This window comes from Styela clava, chromosome 2, assembly GCF_964204865.1.
Source record: "Styela clava chromosome 2, kaStyClav1.hap1.2, whole genome shotgun sequence".
Taxonomy (NCBI): Eukaryota; Metazoa; Chordata; class Ascidiacea; order Stolidobranchia; family Styelidae; genus Styela; species Styela clava.
The window spans coordinates 17,381,915-17,406,605 of record NC_135251.1 but is presented as its reverse complement, the minus strand read 5'-3'; the positions used below and the strand labels follow the sequence as shown (position 1 = coordinate 17,406,605).

General features: G+C 36.0%; 1 protein-coding gene across 2 annotated transcripts in view; it reads right to left on the bottom strand.

Annotated features, from left to right (window-relative positions):
• The window catches only part of LOC120335619 (uncharacterized), a 43,066-nt gene extending 19,229 nt beyond the window's left edge, over positions 1-23,837 (bottom strand). The window contains exons 1-3 of one of the 2 annotated variants that reach the window (XM_039403154.2): positions 23,622-23,837; positions 22,775-22,850; positions 22,266-22,355 (exon numbers count right to left, since the gene is read on the bottom strand). In XM_039403154.2, the coding sequence (XP_039259088.2) occupies positions 22,266-22,355; positions 22,775-22,850; positions 23,622-23,725 (270 nt within the window). In that variant the 5' untranslated portion in view covers positions 23,726-23,837. Of the gene's footprint in view, positions 1-383; positions 2,621-22,265; positions 22,356-22,774; positions 22,851-23,621 lie in introns of those variants that run through there. The other variant, XM_039403153.2, reaches the window with a different exon arrangement.
• Positions 23,838-24,691: the final 854 nt, after the last annotated feature.

The window sequence follows — 24,691 nt, the reverse complement described above, 5'->3', positions numbered from 1 at the left end:
ACATCGGTAGCAAATACGTTCACTAATCTACCATATTCTGTAATATAAAAACGCGGTTCGCTAAGCTTTTGAAAATAAGACTTCGAACTAAACTATGTTGGTAAATCCAACAAAACGTTCAATCGACTATCGTACACGGAAAATGCCTTTGAACTGGCCGCACAAAACATGATGCGCTTGATACACACACACACAATCACTGTGATAGAGATTACGTAAATCCTACCTTTCCGTTTTAAATTTTCCGCGAAACCATAACCAGCTATTGCTCATAGTGATTGACGATTCTTCACAATTATTTGTAAATTTATTAATTTATTATATATAACAACAACAATTTATTAAATATAACAATTATTTATAAATTTTGTAAGGGTACAAACCTGATGACGAAGGTTGCCTGATGAAGTATGTGTTGATGCGTGGCTTCTTGCTAAAAACGCATTTAGTAATTCGTCGTCGTCCATACGTGGTAGATCCGATAGTGATTGCTTGGATCCGTAGGTACTACTAGATAATGAGTCCAGGTCGTCGACGCTTGCAGCCACTGAAAATCCCATTGACGCTCGTTGACCATAAGCGGACAAAGTGGCACCTCTGCGTCTGGCCCGGCTGCTGGCTGTGTTGCCGTATTGGGAACCACCGGATCCCCTTTTGGTAGAAGCAGCACTTTCGCGAACGGCTAAAATATCTTCAGATGAGGGAAATTGGCTTCCATTTTTTGTCATTTCATGCCACATTCTGGAATAAGTAGGGAGGTCTTCCATGTTGAGTGATAAAACGTGTTGAGTTCTTTGATCGGCGTATGCAGAATTTGGTCTTTGATTATTTCGTTTATGGTTTTTACGCCTAAACACTACAGGCGGATAGCCTATGGCTCGTAATACTGGTGAAGGGGGCGCGATAAAATCCGCACTAGTGCTCATGTTCTCTGCACGGAGAGCATTATCTTTGTCCTGCTTTTGTTGATGAGGTGAAGGCGTGGGAAGCCTTCTTCCATTTTTCGGTTTGTCGGCATCTGAAGATGACCTGGGTATTGATATCTGGGGTTGGATGCTTCCTACAGTAAGATTAGATACGCTCTGACTGCATCGCGCCTGCACAATGAAGTCAGGTACAGTTTCTTGTGGCATCTCATTAGATAACGCCCTTTGCACCCTTTGATTTTGAAGTCGATTAGGAATTTGCGGTACAGAACCGGACATATGAATTTTCTTTGCCCTTGCAGCTAAAAGGGCAGAGCTATCGAAACTAGCTATAGAATCCTCGGGGAGAGGGGAATCTCTTGGCTCGCAAACGGTACTGGATCGCCTTGAAGACGATTCCGTAGAATTAGAAGTAGAACGTACCAAATTTAAGGAGCTTGTATCTGAAGTTTGACTTCTCAATATGCTGTGGCTGGAAGTCGGATCCGATCTGCGCATATATTTCCGAGATAAATTATTTCCTTTGGCCTCTTGGAACGAAGATTTAGAAGTGTTATCACCCAGATAGAAAGCCGGCTCCCCATTAATTGGTACTCTTTTGTCAGTTGGGTCAGGCTCTGGGCGTTCGTCTAAATAATTAAGTTTCGGGTCGCTATCGTAAAGTCCGGGAGGTGGTATTTGTGTTTCGTCGTCCAAATTTGTGATCGTTTGTGAAGTATTGCTAAAACTCCTCATGCGGGAGTTGAATTCTGGGTGACTTTGATTGAAATCTTCGGGTTCGCGCTTCTTTTTGCTTCCTTTCTTTTTACCTTTGTTTTTGGCTCGAAGAGATGACCTCCCAGAATTTGAAGGCAAGCTACCCTCTGAAGGTGCCGAATCTCCAGAAGACGACCTCTTGAAAAAATTAAGGAAACGAAAGTCCATCGTTCGTCTTTTGGTTGCGTAATCTTGATTTCCATCCGCACTCTTTCTTCCGCCTGCCGTCGAGACCTGCTCAAATCGTTCAGGTGTCAGAGAGCGAGGTAAAGTACACGCCCCAGAGTCCCTTGCTCTTCGTTGTTTCCTTGTTAATGCCGGTGAGTCGCCTACAAGCAGTTCTTCCTCGTGACGCGCGGGTGGTACAGATATGAAATCATCCACAAGCTGACTAGTGCGCGCTGATGACGAGGTTGAGTAAGCACTTTCCCTGCTATCCTGACGCCTAAGCTGATCTATAAATGACCAAGGTCGACGAGACTTTACTTTGGCTGAATTATTCGACGATGTTGAAGAAGCTCTGTCTTTTGTTATTTCCAGATCGTATTTGTCGCTGCTTTTCCGTGAACCTTTCTTACCCTTCGATCGAAGGACAACAACATTATCGCCTGCTTGTGACTGTGATGTCACTGAATTAATATTGTTCACTGCGTCTGATATCTCGTTTTCTTTACCAGAAGTATTACCATCTGGAGATATAATTAGCTTGTCGCCATGACTTGCGTTGACATCACCAGCCGAGGAAGTTTGTTGAAGATTTTTCTTCTTTTTGTTTTTCCGATTTGAAAATATATTTTTCACCTTCATGTCTTTGTTTTATCCCAGTATAATATCATTGATTTTCAAATATAAATATATAGTTCACTTTTGTTTCACAATATCTACCATCAAAACAACTTACCGATATATCTATTTATATATAACAATATGCTAAAGCAACAGAGAGATACGTTAAGATATTTTAGTAACAGACAACAGTACAATGCGCATATCACATATCTGAGCCTGTAAGAAGGCAGTAAGCAAATAAGGCCACGCAATGAACTATAAATACCGGTTAATTTTGACTGGCATTTTACCGTAAATAGGTTCAGCAACTGGCTGGAATTATTGTCTACAATGCAATAATGGACTTCTGTCAAGTTCAACTGTGGGCCACATTAGATAGAAACACTGGCTCGCTACGTGAAGCCTGACGAATTCTACAATATCTTGCAATATTTAGTTGCTTCACATTATGTAACTCATAAAGCATTATCGCTCAAGAAATTGCAGTAAGAACGCGCCTGAAAGCTCAATATACACATAATGACTAACATCGATTGTCTCAAGACGACACTAGTTTCTGTTATTTCTCATCGTTTAATAGTAAATACCAAACGTAACGCGGGGGTCGACATCTCGCGAGTCCCATTCTGCTTTAGAGCCGGAAATGAGTTCATAATGCGAGGCCACAGGAAACTGCTTTTGGCACGTGCGTGCGTGTGCGGGACATTCACGCTTTAGCATACGAAGCCCGTTTGCATGAATGCTTTTAGTCATAAAAATACAATTCAAAATATTCATTAGTCAGATTAGTCAAAAGAAATTGATCATTCTCAGACCCGATGAAGATATAGATAAAATAAACTGAAAAAGAAATGGCGTCTAGGCAGACGATATATTTTTGGTTCACCCTCCGTATATCCCAACCTCAAAAATTTCTCTTAAAATTTTTTCTAACCTACGCAGATCAATCGTGTACGGCCAAATCTGACTATGTTCTCGATGGAAATATTTCTCGTCCAATTCATTCCGGCTGAAAAAATACACAGTTTCTTATCAATACAGATCAAGAGACTGCTAGGATAGATGTGTATCTATCAATTTATCAAAATTTGGCGTATGAAGTCGTCTGTACCTTGGCGAAAAATAAATACACAATATAACGTGATTCTAATAGTCGATTTGAAAAGCAACGCACAGGAAGTTGAGAAAATCAATCAGAACGGCCAATATATCGTTGACAACGCACATAAACAGAGATGTACTAAGAGTACTATATATTTCTATCTACCTGTTTCACCGTTAAGATTCAACCATACTTTATATTCTTATATTGAAAATGCTCGTAGTAGAAATTTAATACGAAAACGATTTTGACAATATTGTGTTGGCGTGGGCAAAATCAATGAAAAAAATCACATTTTTTGACAAGAACTTGATTATAAAATGTCCATTATTATAATTGATAGTCCTACAAAAATAGCATATTGAATGATGCGAAGACTGAAATAAACGGATAATGCGTTACGTTCAATAGTGTGTACTGTGTAGTAGTAATTCATTACGTTTAATGCATTCTTGAAGTTGCATCATTCGCCTGTAATTGGCTTGTGTTTGGCGGTGCCAACCGGCAGAACGGCAAGTCATCAATTTTTGATGACCGAATTGTTAAAAATACAAGACTATTGAAAACAATTGTTCCTCTAGCTCAAGATTGATTGTCCGACAATTTACCGAGTTCCAAGCAGCGCCTACCAAAAAGCGGGCTAGAAAATACATCCACATACATCAGCCACACATGAGAAACGAAAGTTATGACGGAATGCAATTTAGCTCTTTTTTGACAAAATAGTATAGGAACATTTAAATTGGAAAAGGAAGCTATACAACCTGAAGTCGTGTACCTCAAACCACAACATTGATCAATAACAACGTCCATGGAACTGTATAGACCACACATCATCAGACACCTACGAAGCCTGCAATTAGAGAGAATAATACAGCTATACAGATTTCGCGAATTCAAGTTTAAAATGATTTGGGTCACACAATCGAAAATATTCGTTAAAATGGCCGTTATGCAATTCTCGAATAGTCGAACTAATTTTGAATCAAAATGGGTTAAACAAAGCGTCAGTCTAACACGATTGATCCTTCAGTTCTGCAGAAACCATCTCCGTATTGATTATGTTAACTGTCGTATATGTTAACAGAAACTCAAAACACTGTTCATATAATTTATTTTATGTTTTTATGTAAGTATCAATCTAAGACCGCTGCTTAGAGATATAGAACTTTGTTACCAACTAGCGTTCCTAGAAACCGAAGTGTTAATCAATACTGGCACAATCTTGAAGATTTTGCAGTGAAAAAGTATTTCACAAATTTTCTTCGTGTGTTACTAAAATATTTTCAAGACAATTACAGTAAACGAAATGCCAGAAACCTCAAAACATTTTAAATCACTGTGAACTGAATTCTGTTGCTTTCTACTCTGCTATATTCCTATGTAATCAATTCAATTGCTAACACGATTCTACCCGCAATAAAATGTCATAAACTACCCGGAGTTTCTTATCAGATGAACAACGTAAAATATTGACTACCAAGAACCGCCATCTTGGCTCAAACAACATAATAAAAAAAATTCTATCTCAGAAAGGTAAGCGAAACTGGGTTTCCTCTAGAAAAACGCATTAAGCTATATAAAACTGAGACTAATTCCGCAATCACGCAGAGTTCAAAACAATAACTTGGCTTGAGTCTATAGACCGAAATGACGCGATGGGTTAAAATGAACGGAACGCCGCATGTGCTAACGGATTCGTGCGAGAATGCACGCTGGTCGGGTAATGCAGTCGCGTCACAAAGCAGGTGGTAATCAGCATTTGATAAAGTAATTGAAGACCATGATTGGGCTCATCATAAAAAGTAACGCAGCACGAAAACCGTTAATGGGTACGCATATTCAAACGTAGTAGAGAGCGGGAGATAATGCCCTGAAAATTGAGCACGCAAAACTGAATAGGATTACTCATTAGGTTATCAAATAACTAAGCGGGTTAGGGGATTTCAAGCTTTACGAAATATCCAACAAACAATAGTCCCCAGCGTGGTCGTGGCATTACAAAAACGTAGAAAACTAAATTTGTGTGACCGTTCTTGCGAAGGTCAGAATATAATAACAATTGTAGACTATTGGAATATACAATGAAACACATCAAATGGCACGCGTGGCACATCAAATTGCGTACGCCGCCGTTATATGCGAAACTAATAAGCAATACTTTTGATTAAATTAATCTGTCGTGATACTATATCATTACAAAACTGTACCAAATACCTCCAACCGTTAATGCCTTGCTCACATTTTGTAAACTGAATCATTCCAACCGTCCAAGCTCTGTCTGTCATATGGAACATCAAATTGATATAATAAACGCTTTCCACATTTAACAACGCTGATAAAAACGATCATCCCGCTCACCAAAAAATAATAGGAAATACATAATTGCTATTATAAAACAGCAACATGTCTAACGTCGTTGTTAACTGCTTACTTCCAAATGCCGGTCTTACGTTCTAACTAAATGCCGCCTGATTAATCGATCACTTCACTTTTCCACGCGATTTTAATAACAACATAGCATTATCAGCCCACATACGGCAATATTCTAATATTCTGTATCTGACAAAACTGCATTTCATGACATCAGACGTCATCTGACATGTTTGTTCATCAATAAGGTAATAAACAAAAGCGAGAAATGGGTTAATTCATTTAAATACATTATACATGATCGAGCTACAAATATCGCAATTCATATCTCTCTCGTGTACGGACTTCATAAAATCGAGCAAAGATTTTTAAAATTCAAACTGCGCTCAACTACTCGTGTATGTAGTTCATTTAAGCATTTCCTGCAACTGTCAACGGCTAGTCTTTATCCGTGCGGAAAAAGATAATCCTGGAGCGGCGAACGGAACCACACGAAAAATTCTTACGCCGGGTCACGTCGGGACAGCAAGGGTGAGACGAACTCAAACATAATGTAACGAAGGCAATATCATATGCAGAGCTATTGTTAGCGGAAATGTCGCTTGCAAGCAGAGTGCAACATTTTAGGATATTTTTTTTTCCGTCGAGGAAAGATAAGAAAATAAACGTGCTGAATATGTCAGTGAAATTCCCTACTGATTAATATGCGAGATCTCACGCAACGTTACTCCAAAAAGCTGACGGAAGACCCCGGGATTCGGGTGCTTAACAACACTTCCGCCTCTGACACATTCCCAAACAATACTATTAAATGGTCTTTGATCTTACTCCCCCTGACAAAATAACCTCTATATCATGCGAAAATGGGTTTAATTAGTTATTAGCTTCAACACTACGACTCTTGATCTAACGGTACATTTCAAACGTATCATGGTTTCACAAATAGACATCCTGGGCAACCCTGTCGCATTGTTTTGTCATTTATATCCAGTCGTCTTCTACACGATAAGAAAACCCCCATTTTTCATTGTCATCGTAGGAAAAGTGGGTGACACGCGATCAAAGGCGCCAATGAACCAGTCAAGCACGCGCCGTCTCTCCTCTTGACCCACTTGCAACGTTTTGCTCATCGTTTCTTCGACTCCCGTTTTACCCGGTAAACGGGCGTATCTACATCATACTAACGTTTCGATGTTTACAAATTTTATCGCATTACATCACGGCACTCGATAGAAGAACGATACATACTCCCATTTTCCAACTAATTACAGGTTTTTAATAGCTTATATTTATCGGAGAATTATCGCAATGACTTTTGAGTGGATAAAACCCCCGAGGCTGCATTACCTTATATTGTAATGCATATTGTGTCGAGAGAAAAACATGTTTTTTCAAAAATATAGGTATGTGTATTATAGTAAGTCGTTGGCTACTCGTCTTACCTGCATAACGAAAAATTTTGTTGTTAGTCGTCAATATGACTGAAATAAGTGAATTATTTTTATCAGCCTCTGACTCGGTACTATTCAGTAAGTTTCAAACCTCTTATTCGCCATCGGGTTAAGTCTGAATGAATTGTTGTACCACGTATGATCCTTACTACGAACTAAACAAATTTTGATCGTTGTTAGTTGGCGCCAAGCTCGATAAAATGCTTTTTGATGATACAACGAATCCTGGTCGAGGACGAGGGCATGAAGCACAATCATAAAACCACTAAGTACTCTGAAAATTGTTTTGTTTTCGCAACGGATTTGCCTGAATTATCAACAGCTCTTGAGGTAAGATAAGAGGTGAGCAGAACAGCTAAATAGAAAACAGTCTGCAGTCAAATACAAAGCGGGAAAAGAAATCATTGAAAGGTCTTTATAATGCGTTATCAACACTATTACTATTCAGACATCGACACAAATATCCTCCAAGGCTAAATAGGATCCCAAACTACCGAATTGGAATGACTTCACTATAACCAAAATGTAACAGCAAACATGATTATAGATCAACGTGAACATAAAGAATGTATTGGAATGATTAGCTGGGGGTTTTATAACATTGACAACTTCAGTTCATAATTCCCACACGAAGAATGTGTTACTCCATACACAAAGCATAAATTAATCGACGAAGAAGCGAACCACCTTACCCCTGGCTTTTAAAAAAACCTTGAATATAGAAAAAATGGCACGTGATAGAAATTTTATAGTTTGTATTCTTAAATTAAACCGCAATTTTTGAAAAAAAAAATGACTGTACCAAGACGATATAGAAGTACTTGAAGAAATAATTCCTGTTGCGGCTGTCCGTGATATCGTGCTGGGAGCTTTAGAGAACCCAAAGTGTAGTCTTAGTGTCGGATTTACATCATTTTAATTTTACGCACAGTCTCGTTTGATGGGATACATTAAAATCCAACGTGTACAATGACTTACCTGCTGGTATTAATGTTATAAGAATATAAACGTACAAGAAATAGCACACGTCTTTTTTAAATTCATAATGCACATAATAAATGTGGACCAGTGGTCAGATGCGTAAAAAGCGTTTTATGAACATGTTTCTCGAAAAATTAGTGAATGAGATTTCTGAGAAACACTTTCCGGCATTCTATTTCGATCGAGAAAATCGAATTTGTGCGCATAATCCCAGGACGTCGTCAATTACTATGTAATTTTACATGCCAGGCCGACCAGATTAAACAGGATGTACAGCGAAATTAATGTTCAATTATTAGACTAATATCGCACATTCAGATAACGAGCAGCAAGCAAAAATCGGCAACGATACTTAATCAAGAAATTGAAAACATCGTGTTAATTCTTTAATAATAGAAACAAATACATTTTCAATTTTAGTACTGATCAGATTGGCGGACAACACAATTTCAGGAACTGGGAATCGAAATTTTAGGAGGAAAAAATTATTTATGAAGGAGAGCCCAAATTTCTCAATGTAGAGCAATGGTGCAAATGGAGTAGAAGTTATTTATTCCTTTCTATTATGACCAACTGGCGCTAAGCCGAAAACAAATCTTGTACTTGACCTTTTCAATATCCATTGCATACAATAGCAAGGTTAGGAATGAACAGTGCTCAAAAAACCTGAACTAAAGCTTAACCTTAATGAACAAGAGAAAAGTCGAGTGTCGTGCAAACGAAATGAAATTAATGTACTCGCGGTGTAACTATGTTATTTCAGGAATCCATTTAACCAAATACTAGGTACTTGAAGCATGAGAGCTAACCCACAGTTTCAAATTACCCAAAAAACAAATATTACGAAACCGCCGATTCTTGCGTAAGCGTACGAAAAAACCTATATTACCTTCAAAATTGCTTGTTTTGGTAACAAAGTTAAATATGAAAAGGGTGCGTTCGGGTTATTATATTATACCAAGTTATTTCAACGAGCGACCATGCGCGTCGACAGACGTCACAAGTAACGGTTGACTGGACTAAAACAGTCACGAGTAAACAACTGAACAAAAGTCGAAATTTTCATTTTAAACTAGAAACTTAGCTAGATACGATTCAGGAAAATATTTAAATATTATTAACATAATATCAGTAATATCGTTATATCATAAAAATAATTCAACATCTCATAGGTCCTTTCCTTCATTTGACACCTGAAAATGTCGAGAGTACACGAATAGGCACTTTCAATACAGGATAAACATCCTAGTTGAGATAACATAAATTTAAGTCGGAACACGACAAGAAACGCACTAAACGGCAACTATTTATACATTCTAGTACACTTTGCTACATCTTCAAAACAACGTATTACATTCGATTCGGCTTCGCTTGATTTCACAGTCGGGTGAGAAAACCTGGATTACAAAAATTAGAATAAGCTTATTCTGACGTATTGTGGACGGGTAACAATACAAAATTTTCTCGATTTTGGAAGACGTTCAACCCCAAGGCGGTACTAATATATCATTATTATCATTATCACACGTAAACGCAACGGAATGATTACCTTTATTTCAGAAAACAGATAGCTAATACATACCAACGTATACGTAGGATGATATTTTTTAATCATTTTACCGTATCCCATATGTATAGCTGGTATCGCTGTTCATTTCCCCTTTTTTTATAGTTCCGTAACATTATAAACTACAACCACAACTGCCGAATAATACAAATAATTCCCAAGCACTAGCTGAACTCTGTCATAACAAAACCTTCAGTTATATTTCCACTTGAAAATATAATGTTTTCGAAATAAAAATGAAATCGGAGCTAAATCTTCAGGCCAAAGGTGACATATAACGATTTATTCCTCATTTTCTTGCACCTGAAAATTAGGACGCTTGTCTTCTGTCTGACGAAACTTCTGATGTTACGTTTGTTACTGTACAACTATAACTTTTATTTCCGTAGTAGCGGTTTCCGCCGCGAGTTTGAAGAAATACTAGACAAATTGTTCGCCGGTCCACCCACCACAAGCGTCACGCGACGCATGAAGAGTCGACAAACGAATGAAAAAGCCTCCGGGCGACGTCGACCATCCGATTCGACATACACTCTCATAATTTCGCTCGCTTGGATGAAAACAAAAAAATATAGCCTCAGGTAAATTAACCCTTTTTACGCAAGCAGACATAGACATTGTAACTGAAACCTCATTGTTTGTTTATATTCCAATAGACCCAAACAATTGGTAACTGTCTGGTACTTATCCCATAGCAATATACTGTCGGCACTGTCTCTGTATTATGTACATGTACGAAGACGTGAAGAATACGACAACATATCGGCGTAGAATGAGAATGAAACAAACTTCCAATATAAGCAAACGGTTTATGTATGTGAACTGTTTCCATAATATTCATTACTCAACCTTTCAACCCTAGATTTGCGGTTTCAAAAACTGAATAAAGTAATGATATGTCCTAAGATCACAAAATTCAAAACATACATATAAGGATCTGCAAATACAAATTTTCAGTAATAATAAAACTGCAGTAAACGATAGCCACCATGGGAAAGGAAATCATATTCAGTTCCCTAAAGCGAATGGACTTGCTACATTTGTTTATATACAACCGATCCAACGTCATTGAATGATTAAGATTGTTTTCCGTAATCACTAAAACATTCGTGACAACCGATAACGTTAACTAAAACTAAAGCACATTTAGCTATCTTATTTTTTCAAATCGCATTAAGCGACACGCTATTTACCAGTAATATTTCTAACTTTCCAACACCTGAAATTCTCAATAGTAAACAGAAAATATACATATTGTATTTCCAACTGGATCACATTCACACCTGGCTTGAAATTATAAGTACACCAGCATAAATTACACATGGTAAATCCCCAACTGAAATAAATACACCTGAATTATAATTAAACTAGCAGAGTAATGTGGCCTATGCTAATTATACAAAAAACAATTAAGTCAGGTATACGAAAACGTAATAACAACTAAGTATCTAAATCGTTTGTATAGAACTACTTATTTGACTACAACCAAGGCGACGGAATCGACTTCTATCCGGCGCCTCAAACAGGTGTGCGATAAAACATTGGCGCCCAAACATTGCGACGAACTAAAACATACGTACGAAAGCTAATCAAGACGCAAGATTGTAATTATGTAGAACGATTTACTTTCCGATTCACTTATTGTTTAATCAGCTGAGTTTGGATCAGTATATACCCCTGTATATAAAACCAAATTCTGAAATGAATCGAGATCGTTTTGCACCGAAGTTTGACAACTTAAATCTATAAACCTCGGTTATTTTACACTGAAAAAGGTTCAATGAGACTCAAATACTAAACTTCTGAAGTCTATAAATTTACATTGAGACCAATGAGGATTGATTAGCCCGAAGAGAAACCGCGTAAACGGTCGGGTCGCTCTTTCGGAGTAAACGTCCCTCAGGCGCGAATCCATCGTGTATTGAAATATAATGATATGATGTATGGAGTAGGATAATGCTGTAAAATCTTTCTTTGCCAGTTGTTTTGTTAATGAGCCAAATCACCACGAACGTTCACTCAAAATATAATACACAATTGATTAGAATTACCCCGAAACGAACTATTGTGACATATTATGCCCTGCTACATTATGCATGGTTGTGACGATGTACACTAGAGCGCTGAATTTTTACCGGAAAGTTATAATTTTAAAGCAGATATCCTTTAATGTAGGTATATCTATATAGAAAACGACAATCCAGAGTATATCAGATACATTATCTATAAATATTTAGATATATTCGAAACAGTAATTTTTATTCGTTTTTTTTTTTTGTCGTTAATGCTCCGTTTATTCTGAACCAATATTACAGTGCTTGTGCTAATATAACCCATTTTTTTTTTATTTCAAATCACATAACATATATATATATATATATATGATATAAACACCTAAGAGAGCACACAAGAGGATCATAGAATCACAAATGTTATAAGTAGTCAAAAACTGACCTGAAAATATTTGACCTGCTGTGTATATTTCTGAACTGCAAGATCTACGAACGTAGATCATTAAAGCTAACACCTTTGACTAATTAGCAAATATCAAACCCGCTGGGAAATAAAGCTGCACGATTGAAGAAGTTATAAAATTAATTTCACAATGTTATGACTGCACCAAGTTTAAATGGTCTATTATTCAAATCCAGTGGTCAAGCCAATACTATAGATTTCGATTCCAGGTAATAGGTAATTCTACCAAACCCCTCACGTCCTCGTGAACAATAACTCGGATTTTAGATCCTTTATTATATACTGAGTGTTCACGAGGTCCTGTTACAATTGCAAATTTTTATTTTGAGTCAGTTCACAATAAATCTGAACCAGGTTTGTTCAATGTCCATCAATAATATTTACTTCATTCAATACACCCGTGTATGCCAAAAAATTACTTGCACGAGTCACGTCAAAGTTCTTTTACCTAATTTAAAACAGTACTTTAGGAACAATCGGTGTCAAAACAAGACTTGCAACTTGGACCAGCAGGATTGTGAGGAAATCAACAACAAGAAGAAATAGATTTATCTGCCACTGTGCCACACGAAATTGCCATACTATGCTTACAAATTATATCAAATACAACCCACATTAATGTAGATTGAGTAATTCAAAAACTACCTGACATCCGTTATAAAATACCTGTCTATCAAAATAATATTTTTATGCACACGCTCTATGTACAGTAGAGTTTGGACAAATGACCTCTTCTGGAAATTCGCTCGGAAAAAGCACGCGGAAATTGCGTCATAATATTGAGTACAGTATCCTGTAGCAAATGGGATAGCGTCAATGGTCGGAGTCATCGCAACAGAAAGTGTCATAAACTTTCAACAGCTGAGAAGCACCAGGTGATAACAAAAACATCGCGCCAGGAATAATACCGGTGTCGATCACATTTGTATTTTGATAATAAATCTTGGTGGACTTGGGACAATCCTATTTACTTTTCTTATACCTGTACAAAATCCTCAAACCCATACTAACTATCAAGATATGCTTGATTGAACTAAAACTGAAATTGATATTCAATTACAAAGAAAATATTGATGTGCCAGTCGTTAAATCACATTCATCAATATTGTAACACGATTTAAGGCTTTAATAAGCTCAGTATGCACTTTGCAGGTTCAATCGTGTATCAATTTCGAAAAATTTTCGCATGCGCGAGTTTTTCGTGAATTCAATTTCCTCCAGATATGGTGATAAATTAGGAGAGACCAATTTATACAAATGTGGCGTCTACGAAAAAAATATTCAAGCACTTATGATGGTTTTACTTCTGATTTTAGTGACAACTAGGAACCAACGACGTTTATTATCGCCTTCAAATACCAAAATATCAAAAAAATTAAATAAATTTTCTATTCGAAAAAGAGCGTCTTCTGTATTTAGCTAATGGGAATAACTTTTTGGTATGCAAAATTTAACATTTGCCGATAAGATGATTTTTATTAAGAAAAGACTGAATGTCCATTTAACAAATCCGTTGGATGACTACATATATATCGCCAAAATTGGCCAAGCAACGGTGAAATATAGCTGTTATTATGTGGAGGCACATAAATTATTATAATAATTTCAAATTTTGCTATATAGCCTACAAATGCAGGTATTCTCCATATATTTTATCATTGAAATCACTAACTCATCTCTATCGTAATTTCGACAATTATCCGATGTTATCCGATACGATGTTTAACAGTCAATGACTTTCGATTAGTGATGAAAATCCGTTTCATTACTATACCTAATATTGGAATTCATTGACCAAAGTCAAGAGAGCCATTCATAATAATTGGCAGCCGCTTTTTATAAAGTAATTCATCTTTTTGATATGTGAATGATCTGACTTCATGAAATAAATCAGGGTGGCTCAAATTAACAGACGTTGTCAAGTTGAAAAGATATTCTACTTTTCATTTGGCAACATTGAAGTACTTTACATGTCGGAAGGTCAGTCAAGTGTATTATAAGTAAAGCAATAATGATTTTTTCCTATGCAACACCGGGTTGTGCACTTGCAATGAACGAAGATTTAACAGAAAACCAACTAATATTACATTAGCTTCGTTACTTTCAGCATATATCACGAAACCGATCCTTCGAAAAAAATAGCATGAAGTTGTGGAAATTTAATTGGTCCTGGACAGTAAATCAGCGAGTCCATTAAACGGCATAATGATACGTTCAACATGTTAATGGATGTGTGAAGACGACATTAGTCGGAGATATCGTTAAAGACGACGATTAAACCATTTGCGATCTGACGTATTGAATTACTGACGCGTCTATCACTTAACGAGGTGACCAGGTCGAAAGATCGACTGACAGCCCCATTCCGATTGGAACAAAAGTATAATGAAAAAGTAATGAAAATGAGAGAATTAACATATAATCAATTCACAAGTAATTTCACGTGGACTCATTTCATCACCAATTGCCACGCATTCACGCAGTCATGGTTGAAAATTTTCGTCGTATTTGCACATGAGTGTTAAATTGGCACTGCAAACCTCTGCCGGAATATAAACCACAGATTGAACTAAGTTGGTAAAGGAACGAAAATGAAGCTATAAATCCTATTTGAATAATTGAGACTCCGGCTATCAATATCAAATTATCAAAACTGCATTTTCCGCGAATCTGGATCAATTACCTAGAAGTCTAGAATGCTTCGTCAAAAAATCAGTACACCGTGAACATGAAGAGTCACTCACTCGACGCACAATCAAAACTGGTGCACTTCACTAGAAATGAGAAAAAAGCTAAAAATAGAGATCTACGGAAATTAAAATTAAAACTTTGTCAGTTCACTGATAAAAAAAAAATGGCCATTTATGTTAATAAAGCATTTTACAGCAACTCGACCTACTTTTCAAATAAAAAAAATTCTAAATCTAAGCTAAATTGGACATGATTCACTAAACATACTCAACAGAGTAATAAGTACCTGCAGTAGAAAATGAAACAAGGAAGGCCAGTTTGCAATCAGGAATTTTCAAATCAAAGCCATACTCCGTATATAGACTGTATTCAAAAATTCATTTGCATATATTATCTGAAATTTCACGCGTTTAACTATAAGAGATGCCATATATACGAATATCTATTTTTTCATTTCAATTTCGATGATCTAAAATTAGTTTGTCACGAAGTAAAATCATGACGCCATTCATATATTGTTGTAAATATAGCTAATATATAATAACTATTTTATAATAGCTAATACTATTAAGTTAGACAATTAAGATGTTAAGCAATTAGATGATCTAAGTTTCATGATCATTGGCACTCTCCTAGCGACTCTTAACACTTTATGGCTCCTTCTCCTCCATAAAAAAAATCTACCGTAGTTATTTTAATCAGCGCGTTTATTAATAAAAAGACGAACGAACGAACGAACTAAATTAAATAAATAAATGTATGACAGTTGAAAAATTAAATAAACTACAGTCAATTTACTGCAAATCTATGCAGTCATCGCCAAACGTGCCCAGTGGAAGGAAGGCTTTTGCTGGTGACCCCCAGGGAAGCCAAGAGACAAGTTTCAAAACCCTGATATATTCTTTATATCATCTTTTGATTGCCTATTCACAAATTCGTTACTTGACCATTACCATTAGCCAACCAAGTATTGTTATACACCACGGCCCTGGTTCCTAGTCTTTTTTGTTGAATTCCTATCTTTCCCTATTTTGGAAGTCTCTATTCCTCCCTCATTATGCATAACAACCACTCTATTTATTCAATCTTCAATGATGGTATTATGCGCACTCTGACTTTTGTATAGTTCAAGTTGTTTATAATATGTTGATAATTGAGTATTATATAGTGAAAGTAAAAAATTAAAGAATACTACGGATTACGGAAAATACAAAGCTAAATTCCTCACCAAGAATGACAAAAACCTCCCTTGAGAGGAGTCCTATTCTGTTGTGAAACGTTGCAGTGCGCCTTCTTGCTACTATAGCTCCGACTTATTAAACCTGTACCAAATTTGATGAATTTGTGCCAAGGTATCTGATGACTAAGAGAGCACCATAATTTTCTACTATTTTCTTCCATCAACAGTTTACGCGTCTCCATAGAGATCAATCGTATAATTTTGTGGTCAGCTTACAAATTGAACACGATATTTAACACAAAATCAACATTATAATTTGTTACTGCTGCGTGTGAGAAAAGTCGGCGACGCAATGTTGATATTGGTGCGGCTCTTTTATAGGAGACTCAAGAATTCAGTATTCGTAGTTTAACTAGTTCGCGCGTCAGAATAAAATGGCTATTCAGGAAATTAGTTTGAATTTCGAAATAATAAAATTGGATGAGGAAATAGAATTGGAACGAGTTATGCAAGCCTCTCTTATTTTAAAAGTGTTTCATTTATTTTGGTTTCAAAAAATATTAATATACGATTTGGGAGGAAAGAAAATTTGAAATGAACTATTATTCCATGGTAAATTATATCAATTTCAGATTTATTTAGACCTATATCACAAATTGAAAACGATTCCACGCAAACTTGTTTCATAATCTTGCGTTGAAGACAAGTCACAAATAAGACAACATGGGAGAACAAATCTAAATCCCATATTGCGTGGCATGATTACAAATAACACCAGTTGAAAATAATAATAATACCTCAGCGATCGACCTTTATTCAAAATGAACCAAAACAAAACGTTTCATGAACACACAATCATGAATGACATGAATCCAATTTGGTAAGGTCAGAGCTACACTCAACCTGATATTAAAATAGTAATATAAAGCGAAGCAAAATAAACTTGATATTTACGTCTAATGTCACATTTAGATAAGAGAGTAAATATCAATATCGGTGCTCGGTTTCAATAATGAGACGAATTCGTTTCATTCAATCCCAAAAAGGTTGTTTCACAGGCTCACAGCCATCTAGGCTTTAAAATAATGAGAAATGATATAAATGACGCGCTCCATTTACGACTTACGGAAAAGTCATTACCATTCAAAAAACGTCAACTTTATCTGACGTAAAGCAGACTTGCATTATCAACCCACGCGTGTGCATTACAAATTGACAAGTGATAGAGAATGTAATTACTCAAGTTCTGCTCACCATCATTAGTATGGTTATACAAAGATTTCCCACACAATCTACCATTAACATAGCCTAGAGCTGAATTTTGGCTGTAGTAGTCCAAGTGTAACAGTAGCAGTAAATCTGAATGGTAACCTTGCTATGGTCATCCACTAATCGACAACATAGGCACCGTGATTACTGATAAACCAGACTGATAAGAAAATATGCGTCGATATTGAACCATATGAGTTGATCGCGATTGCGCCGCGGATAGACGATTTGATTGGAACACGTTTCACGAAGTCTCTTGATACCGCATCTGCTGACAGAGAGTTAATAAACTCCATAGGAGCAAATGAACCTACTTGACACGAACTTTATTTACTTGGCTTAGGTGTTGACGCAGATGCATCAAAACATTGGCCATCACGCTGGAAATATTCAGTATAATATTATACATGAATTCATATGTAAGAAAATTTCCTGCTAACGTTGAAATTCGCACAAACATGGCATACAGTATGTGCAAAACGAGGTTGAGAAATTACAATAGGAATATACAATATGATAATTTTTTATAGAATTTTTGTTAAATATAAACCATATTCAAAATGAACCAGTTTATAAGTAAAAGGGTGCTCCAGAAGTATGCGAACCAAGATGTCGCACAACCTGAATCCTAACCGGTACACACATACTATGTTCAGGTTGTGCGCCATCTTGGTGCGCATATTTCTGGAGGTCAAGTAAAGGAATATCTGAAATATATGACGTAACAACGCTCAATGTCATTTCTTATATTTACCAGGTAATATGGATTTTAGTTTTGAAATCATTGGTGGCGAATTACATACGACTGAGTTTGCTGGGATTACATTCGGTAAAACCCCCATTTAGGACCAGCTAAAGTTGTGTGCATCAATTGTCCTAAAAGAAACTCAATAATATTCTATATAGCGGAAAGGATTGAAAACCTGATAGAAGTCCCAACAATTTCCCTACGCCAAACAACTAGCTTGTGACAGGATGTTTACTCATAACCTGCATCATTTCATTGAGGACTAGGAACATTAAAAAAATCACAAGACAGAATGAACGAAGCCCATGAGACAATATATGGTCTCTTGATATAAAAATATGTAAAGTCAATTTTTGATTTTCACAAATTATAAAAATGTGACTATATTCAAACTGCTGTGTCTGAATATGAAGTTGGATTTTTTTGTCCAAATCTCCCCCCCCTCCAACGCTAAAAACAGAAAAAACAATAATTATTCAGTTAGGGTTTGGGTTAGGAATGCAGATTGCGCTGAAAATTCCTAAATCATTTTTGAATCATAATTTGTTATTTAAAAGCATGGCGGGGATGTTTTTCTCAAATCTCACATTTTTGCATTAAGGGCGGGGGATTTGTACAAAATCCATGAAGTTTTGTTTCCATGAATCAATAACTGATCTTTGTTGAATGTATACTGCGCTGCTGTAATGTATCTAGATACGCCGGGCATCGAGCCGTGGTAAATCATCATCGATATGCAAGCAGGTGATTTATTGACGGTTGGATAATACTAATGGACTCAGTCGACGCCTCACGATATAGTTACTCATGAATCGACATTGTATCATTGCCGAGTCACCGTTTATGAAGCGACAACATTTAGAAAATAAAATATCTGTATACTGCAATGTCCTGTTGAAATTAAACTATGGTACGCATCTTGACAGTTCCCCACTGGGAAAACTAAAATTCAAATACTTTGAGTCATGAACAGAATGTATGCACCGAATTCGCCAATAGTATTCAAAGGAAAATGCACGTGATTCAGCGAGAACTATTAAGCCATACATCTAATGTACACAGAACAAAAATAATGTCATATATTATCGAGTGTCCTGAACCACTTGCTGTCAAATTACAGCCCAATATGTATTTATAGGAGAGGCGATCGGGAGCATATAACAATTCCTACACCTACTCCTTACAATTATATGCACTTCCGACCGTATTAGCAGCAGATATTAGGTAAATTTCATAGGGACTACAAGTAAAATCGCGTGGACAAAATGGTTAAATCAATCTTTATTTTATAACAAATCGGCTCAATTAAGGAAGTGACGCCTCATTTCACGCTTGCATATTTATAAATAAAACATCTCTATCGCATAATTAGAATAACGCGAAGACTTGCGTAAAAACCTCAAAATGTTCACCGGATGATATATGCTGCAAATCAAACTCATAGGACCGATGTTAGATACCGTGTCTGAATTTAAAAGATAGGTATCAAAAAACAATGTTATGGTCTTGAATTTATCATAAGTTGACCCAACATGCAAAATTCATATAAACAACACCCGCAGAGACAAAAGACTAAGCTTCCGATTATGACTAACTAAAGTGGATTGTCGACTGTTGCGTCCTAAGAAGCCCTATTGCAAACTCACTTGAGAATATTGGGACTGAAATTGATAGCATTGAAGTACATTGCGCGAGTAATGGGAATATAATTAGATTTGAGCCCATCCACTTATTGTTTATTTTCCCGGTCATATATATATATATATGTTCCTAATTTGGCCATATACGCATAACTTTAAAGCCTAGTCATTCATTGTGTAGACCTATTGCGATGTTTATTGCCAATCATATTTTACTATATATCGTCAAAAAGGTGGAAATATCTGAAGATAACATAATTAAATAATATACCTCATTCACAACGACACTACATTATAAAAATTTTCTGTTATGCGTGAAAACATTAACAAATTAGATTCCATCAAACCTTGTAATGAAATTATACCACATTTAACCTCATTTGCCATTGAATAAAGAAGGGCCGATTTCAATAACTGGCGGTCTTTGATGTTTAACCGCGATCGAAATGACGTAACCGCAGACGAAATATGGTCCTGCGATTGCGGTGACAGCAGGAGCGAAACGGGATGCGACGGGGAAAATAATTATTTGGCGTATTAATCCCCGTGGGTGACAAAGCTGAAATGAATGATTATAAGACGGTTAAAAAATTTCACATTATATGAGTGATACAAAAACATAGATTGTCAAAAGTCTAGTACTATATTTGGCGCACATCGTCAAATGTCCATAGCGCAGCGAAAAAAAATTCAAGAATTCATATGGTAACAAAACTACAACATCTACGCCGGCTTTTGGTGTTGAGCTCCAACACAACGACAATATACCGAGATATAATTAGAATGGTATTTTTTAGAAACAGACGATCAAGTACTTCTCCTGCATTCATCAAGCAAAAATAATTTCAACTCCATAAACGCGATGCTAAAAGATGTAAAAACAATGTCGTAGTAGGTATTACGTAAAAAATCACACTGAATCTTTATTTCACATTTTATCGCCACTCGCAAATTATTTGATCGATCGTTTCAATATTATGTTGGTCTTGTTGTTGTTGTTGTTGTTCTTTGACACTTTTTGGACATCTAGTGGAAAATCTAAAAAACCGCTTTTCTCTTTTATTACTGGACCGATTGCTTCGAAATTTTTACTAGTTAAAGATGAAATTTTTCTCCAAAAGGCTATTACTTTTATTTATTTCAAATATTTCTGTTAGCTCTGTGAGATTTGTTTTTGTTTGCTATGATGTCACCGAACGTTCTGCGGACGCATAGCCGACACTCCTCTTCTTTTTGATTACCTGCCATCGAACGTCGATGGTTCGTAACGAAGTCCTTACGGTACTTTGCTACGATTTTTTCCTTACGCTGATCGACGGTACGGTAAACTGTACTGTACTGCGAACAGACGTGTCCATATATTTGGGCGTAGCTCTCTTGTTTCATATAAGATTTCATCTGGTCATTTTTGCTGAAACTTTAATGTTTAGAGTACTTGGCATAGCTACATCGTTGAAACACAAACAATATATTATGGATTCTCAGTACGTCACAAGATACAAGGCTCAATGACGTCATAGGATAGAACGTTCCAAAAACCCTTCATATATACTCTGGTAAAGATAACAGAGAATTGGAGACGGACTCGCATTGTATATTTTGGCGAAACGTTATATCAATGCAGTCATAATTAGAGGTAATCGTCCATTCAACTTGTGTAACACAATCTACCCATTCAATGAATTAACAATCAATCAGCATTCGTTTTGGTTTGGTCAATTACCCTTCATTCAAGCATAAAAAGTATTCGCCTGTTCCCGCGCTAAAAATATTGATTTAAATTGACGTTCACATGGTGACGTGGTAGCGACACCTAGTGGTATGGTGATAATCAACTGAATCAACTTAAATTTATTTAGATGATAATCTACTTGAGTGTCCACTCAAAATACCATATAAACATCCCATCGGAATTAATAAGGCACTCGACTACTGACATATGCTATTGTTAAAACGGCTCATTTAATCATCATATCAAACTCATTAAGCTCAATGGTAACTCGAATGCACAATAATTTTAGCAGATATTTTTCCAATGATATACAGAGTGACCTGTAGAGGCCTACAAATGGTGTCGATAAATTTCCGTCATGATTTAATTTTTTTTTACGACTTCATTAGATCAGTCTACCTAGAATAATATAGAAAAATCAAACACACAATTATCCTCCATAGTGGTAACGTTGATCCTTTTGTGTTCTTTTATTTCTTTCAGAAATTGCTGATGACTCGCATTGTAATTTATCTCAATAGCTTCTAATCGAAACATGCGATCAACTTCATTTCATGAATCATCCACAAAAAAATAAACACTCACTCTATCATCTACATTAAGACTGCACAAGCTCAGTGTGTCTTCATCTTTTCCTGATATTGATATCTTCCGTCTTTTCCTTCGATTAAGTGACTAGAAAAGAGGGTTTTTACTTAATAATCTAATATAATGAACTATCAGAGAATTATACATATCAAAACTTTTTTTTGATTTCACAATGGTTCTAAACAATAAACAACTTCATTGCTAGTGATAATGAAATACTGTGTCTTCCTACATGCATGTATGCTAACTTTTTAGTTATTCATCTAATTGAGAGCTAAGATTTGGAAAGACAGTCTGGATATAACTATGCTAAGTTGATAAACTGACAGAAAGATGTGTCTGGCTATGTAATTAAATTGGCATATCAGTTTTTTCTACCAACACAATATAAAAATCAACACTATATAGCCAACTAGATTTTCTGGTCAGTCAGTTTATATACAAAAGTTCTTGTACAAAGCCTTGTTCATAGTCAAAATGTGAAAACATCTCATAAAAATACTTACAAGGAAATCAAATCCGCCAGATAATGGGCTACGAAATGGTGAATCACTGAATGCCACTTTCTTCGCTGCAGGTCCCCTTGAAGATGAAAAAGAAATAGCATTACATATTCTAGTAGTGGAGAAACCATGATAATAAAAAATTAAAGTTGGCAATTTTAACTATGACACAAAATGTTTTCAAAAAATTTATTATTTGTAAAAAAATGCATTTGAAACATACTATGCGATATTTTCAAATCTGCCATATAACTTACATGAAAGGGTGGCATCAGTGATGGCTAAAATCATATAACTAGTTAATTACTATTGTAAATATGTTCCAAACTGATATTTTTCAATATAAAACATCAAATATTTTTTAAATTGGTCACCTTCAATAAGAATGCTTATTGCAATCAGTGTATAGTCAATAATTTTATTATTATGGAATAAAAAGGGTTGCAGACGGGCAATGACTATATTGACTACTATGACTACTAAATACAGGCAATGACTACTGGCAATGACTGGCAATGACTACAGGCAATGACTAAAAGGCAATGACTACTAAATACAGTTTTCAGAAATTAAAATATGGCGTTGTGGCCATACTATCAGAATTCAATTGCTCAAAATGAAAATTTTTGAAATAAAATTATTTTAATGATCAAATCCCCAAAATTGAAAGTTTCAGAAAAATGTGAAGCTTAATTTAAATTATTCATAAAATCAAGAATCTGAAATATCTAGTACAATTAATATCAAATCGATGTGATTCTTTTGGCACTAAGTAAAATTATTATATCCACGGGAAATCATGTACTACTCTGATTAAAACATTGATCGATATGTAAAATTAGATACTTACAATATGGTTTCATTTCCACTTCCATTCTCTATACTTGCAAGACAAGCAGTTGACTGATTTCTTTTCTTTCTTAGCCTGAATCGATTCATCATCGAATTGTTCATCACTTCAATAATGGTATATGAAAAGTTACTTTTCCATCAGTCACAGTGCAACATTTTGTTAGGCAAACAGTTCTACAGTGAATTACCTACAGACCTAATTTGTCATGACACAAAGATTCTGTTAGAGTGTATAAATAAACCGAGATAAATGTTTTTGGAAGTAAATGATACCAATCATACTAAATGCCTCAAAGTAGGCTAAGTGGGTATGCCAGACTTTTTTCTATATATCACTGAAATGATTTTTTAAATTTTGATAATTGATTGCATTTTATGTCAAGTTTGTCTTTAGCAATGCTGACTACAATCTGACAATGGGTCATATACATAGTAAATTATATAACATAAGTCAGTAAGTTATGTCTGTATGTGCCACAGACAGACAGATTTGCATTGAATCTCATGTAAAATTAATTTGAATAGAGATAAAGTGTGCTAGCTGCTCGGCAGCATTAACACTCTCTAGCCCTATTCAGCTATTCCAGTCAAATTTCGGGACTTGGGTTATTCCTGAACTAGGCCCCTAGATTAATAGTTGGTAAAATACAGAAACAGAGTACCGGTAATATTCAAGAAAATTGTTGGCCCAGTCACAGTCAGCCAGTGAAGAGTTGACCAGATACCGTAATAAATGAATGTGTTTACAATTGAAATAGAAACGTCAGGCCTATGTCTGTTTGTGAGGACATAGAGCCATATTAATCCCTTAAATTTCCCAGGGCTGCAAGGTCAGAATGTAGATCGGTAGATAGGCGGCGTGTCGTTGTTCCTATTTTTTGTTGGTATTTATTAGTCCATATTCCAGTATTCGATATTACAGTATTACGGTACATTATCAGGCCTGCTGTCTCACAGTTCTGCTGTCCAGCAATCTGATGCCTAGGAACCTGGTACCGGTAATGCTGTAATAGGAGGGCAAGGGCCTACCGTACTTCCAGACTTCTCTTTACGCCTTACCGGTACCGG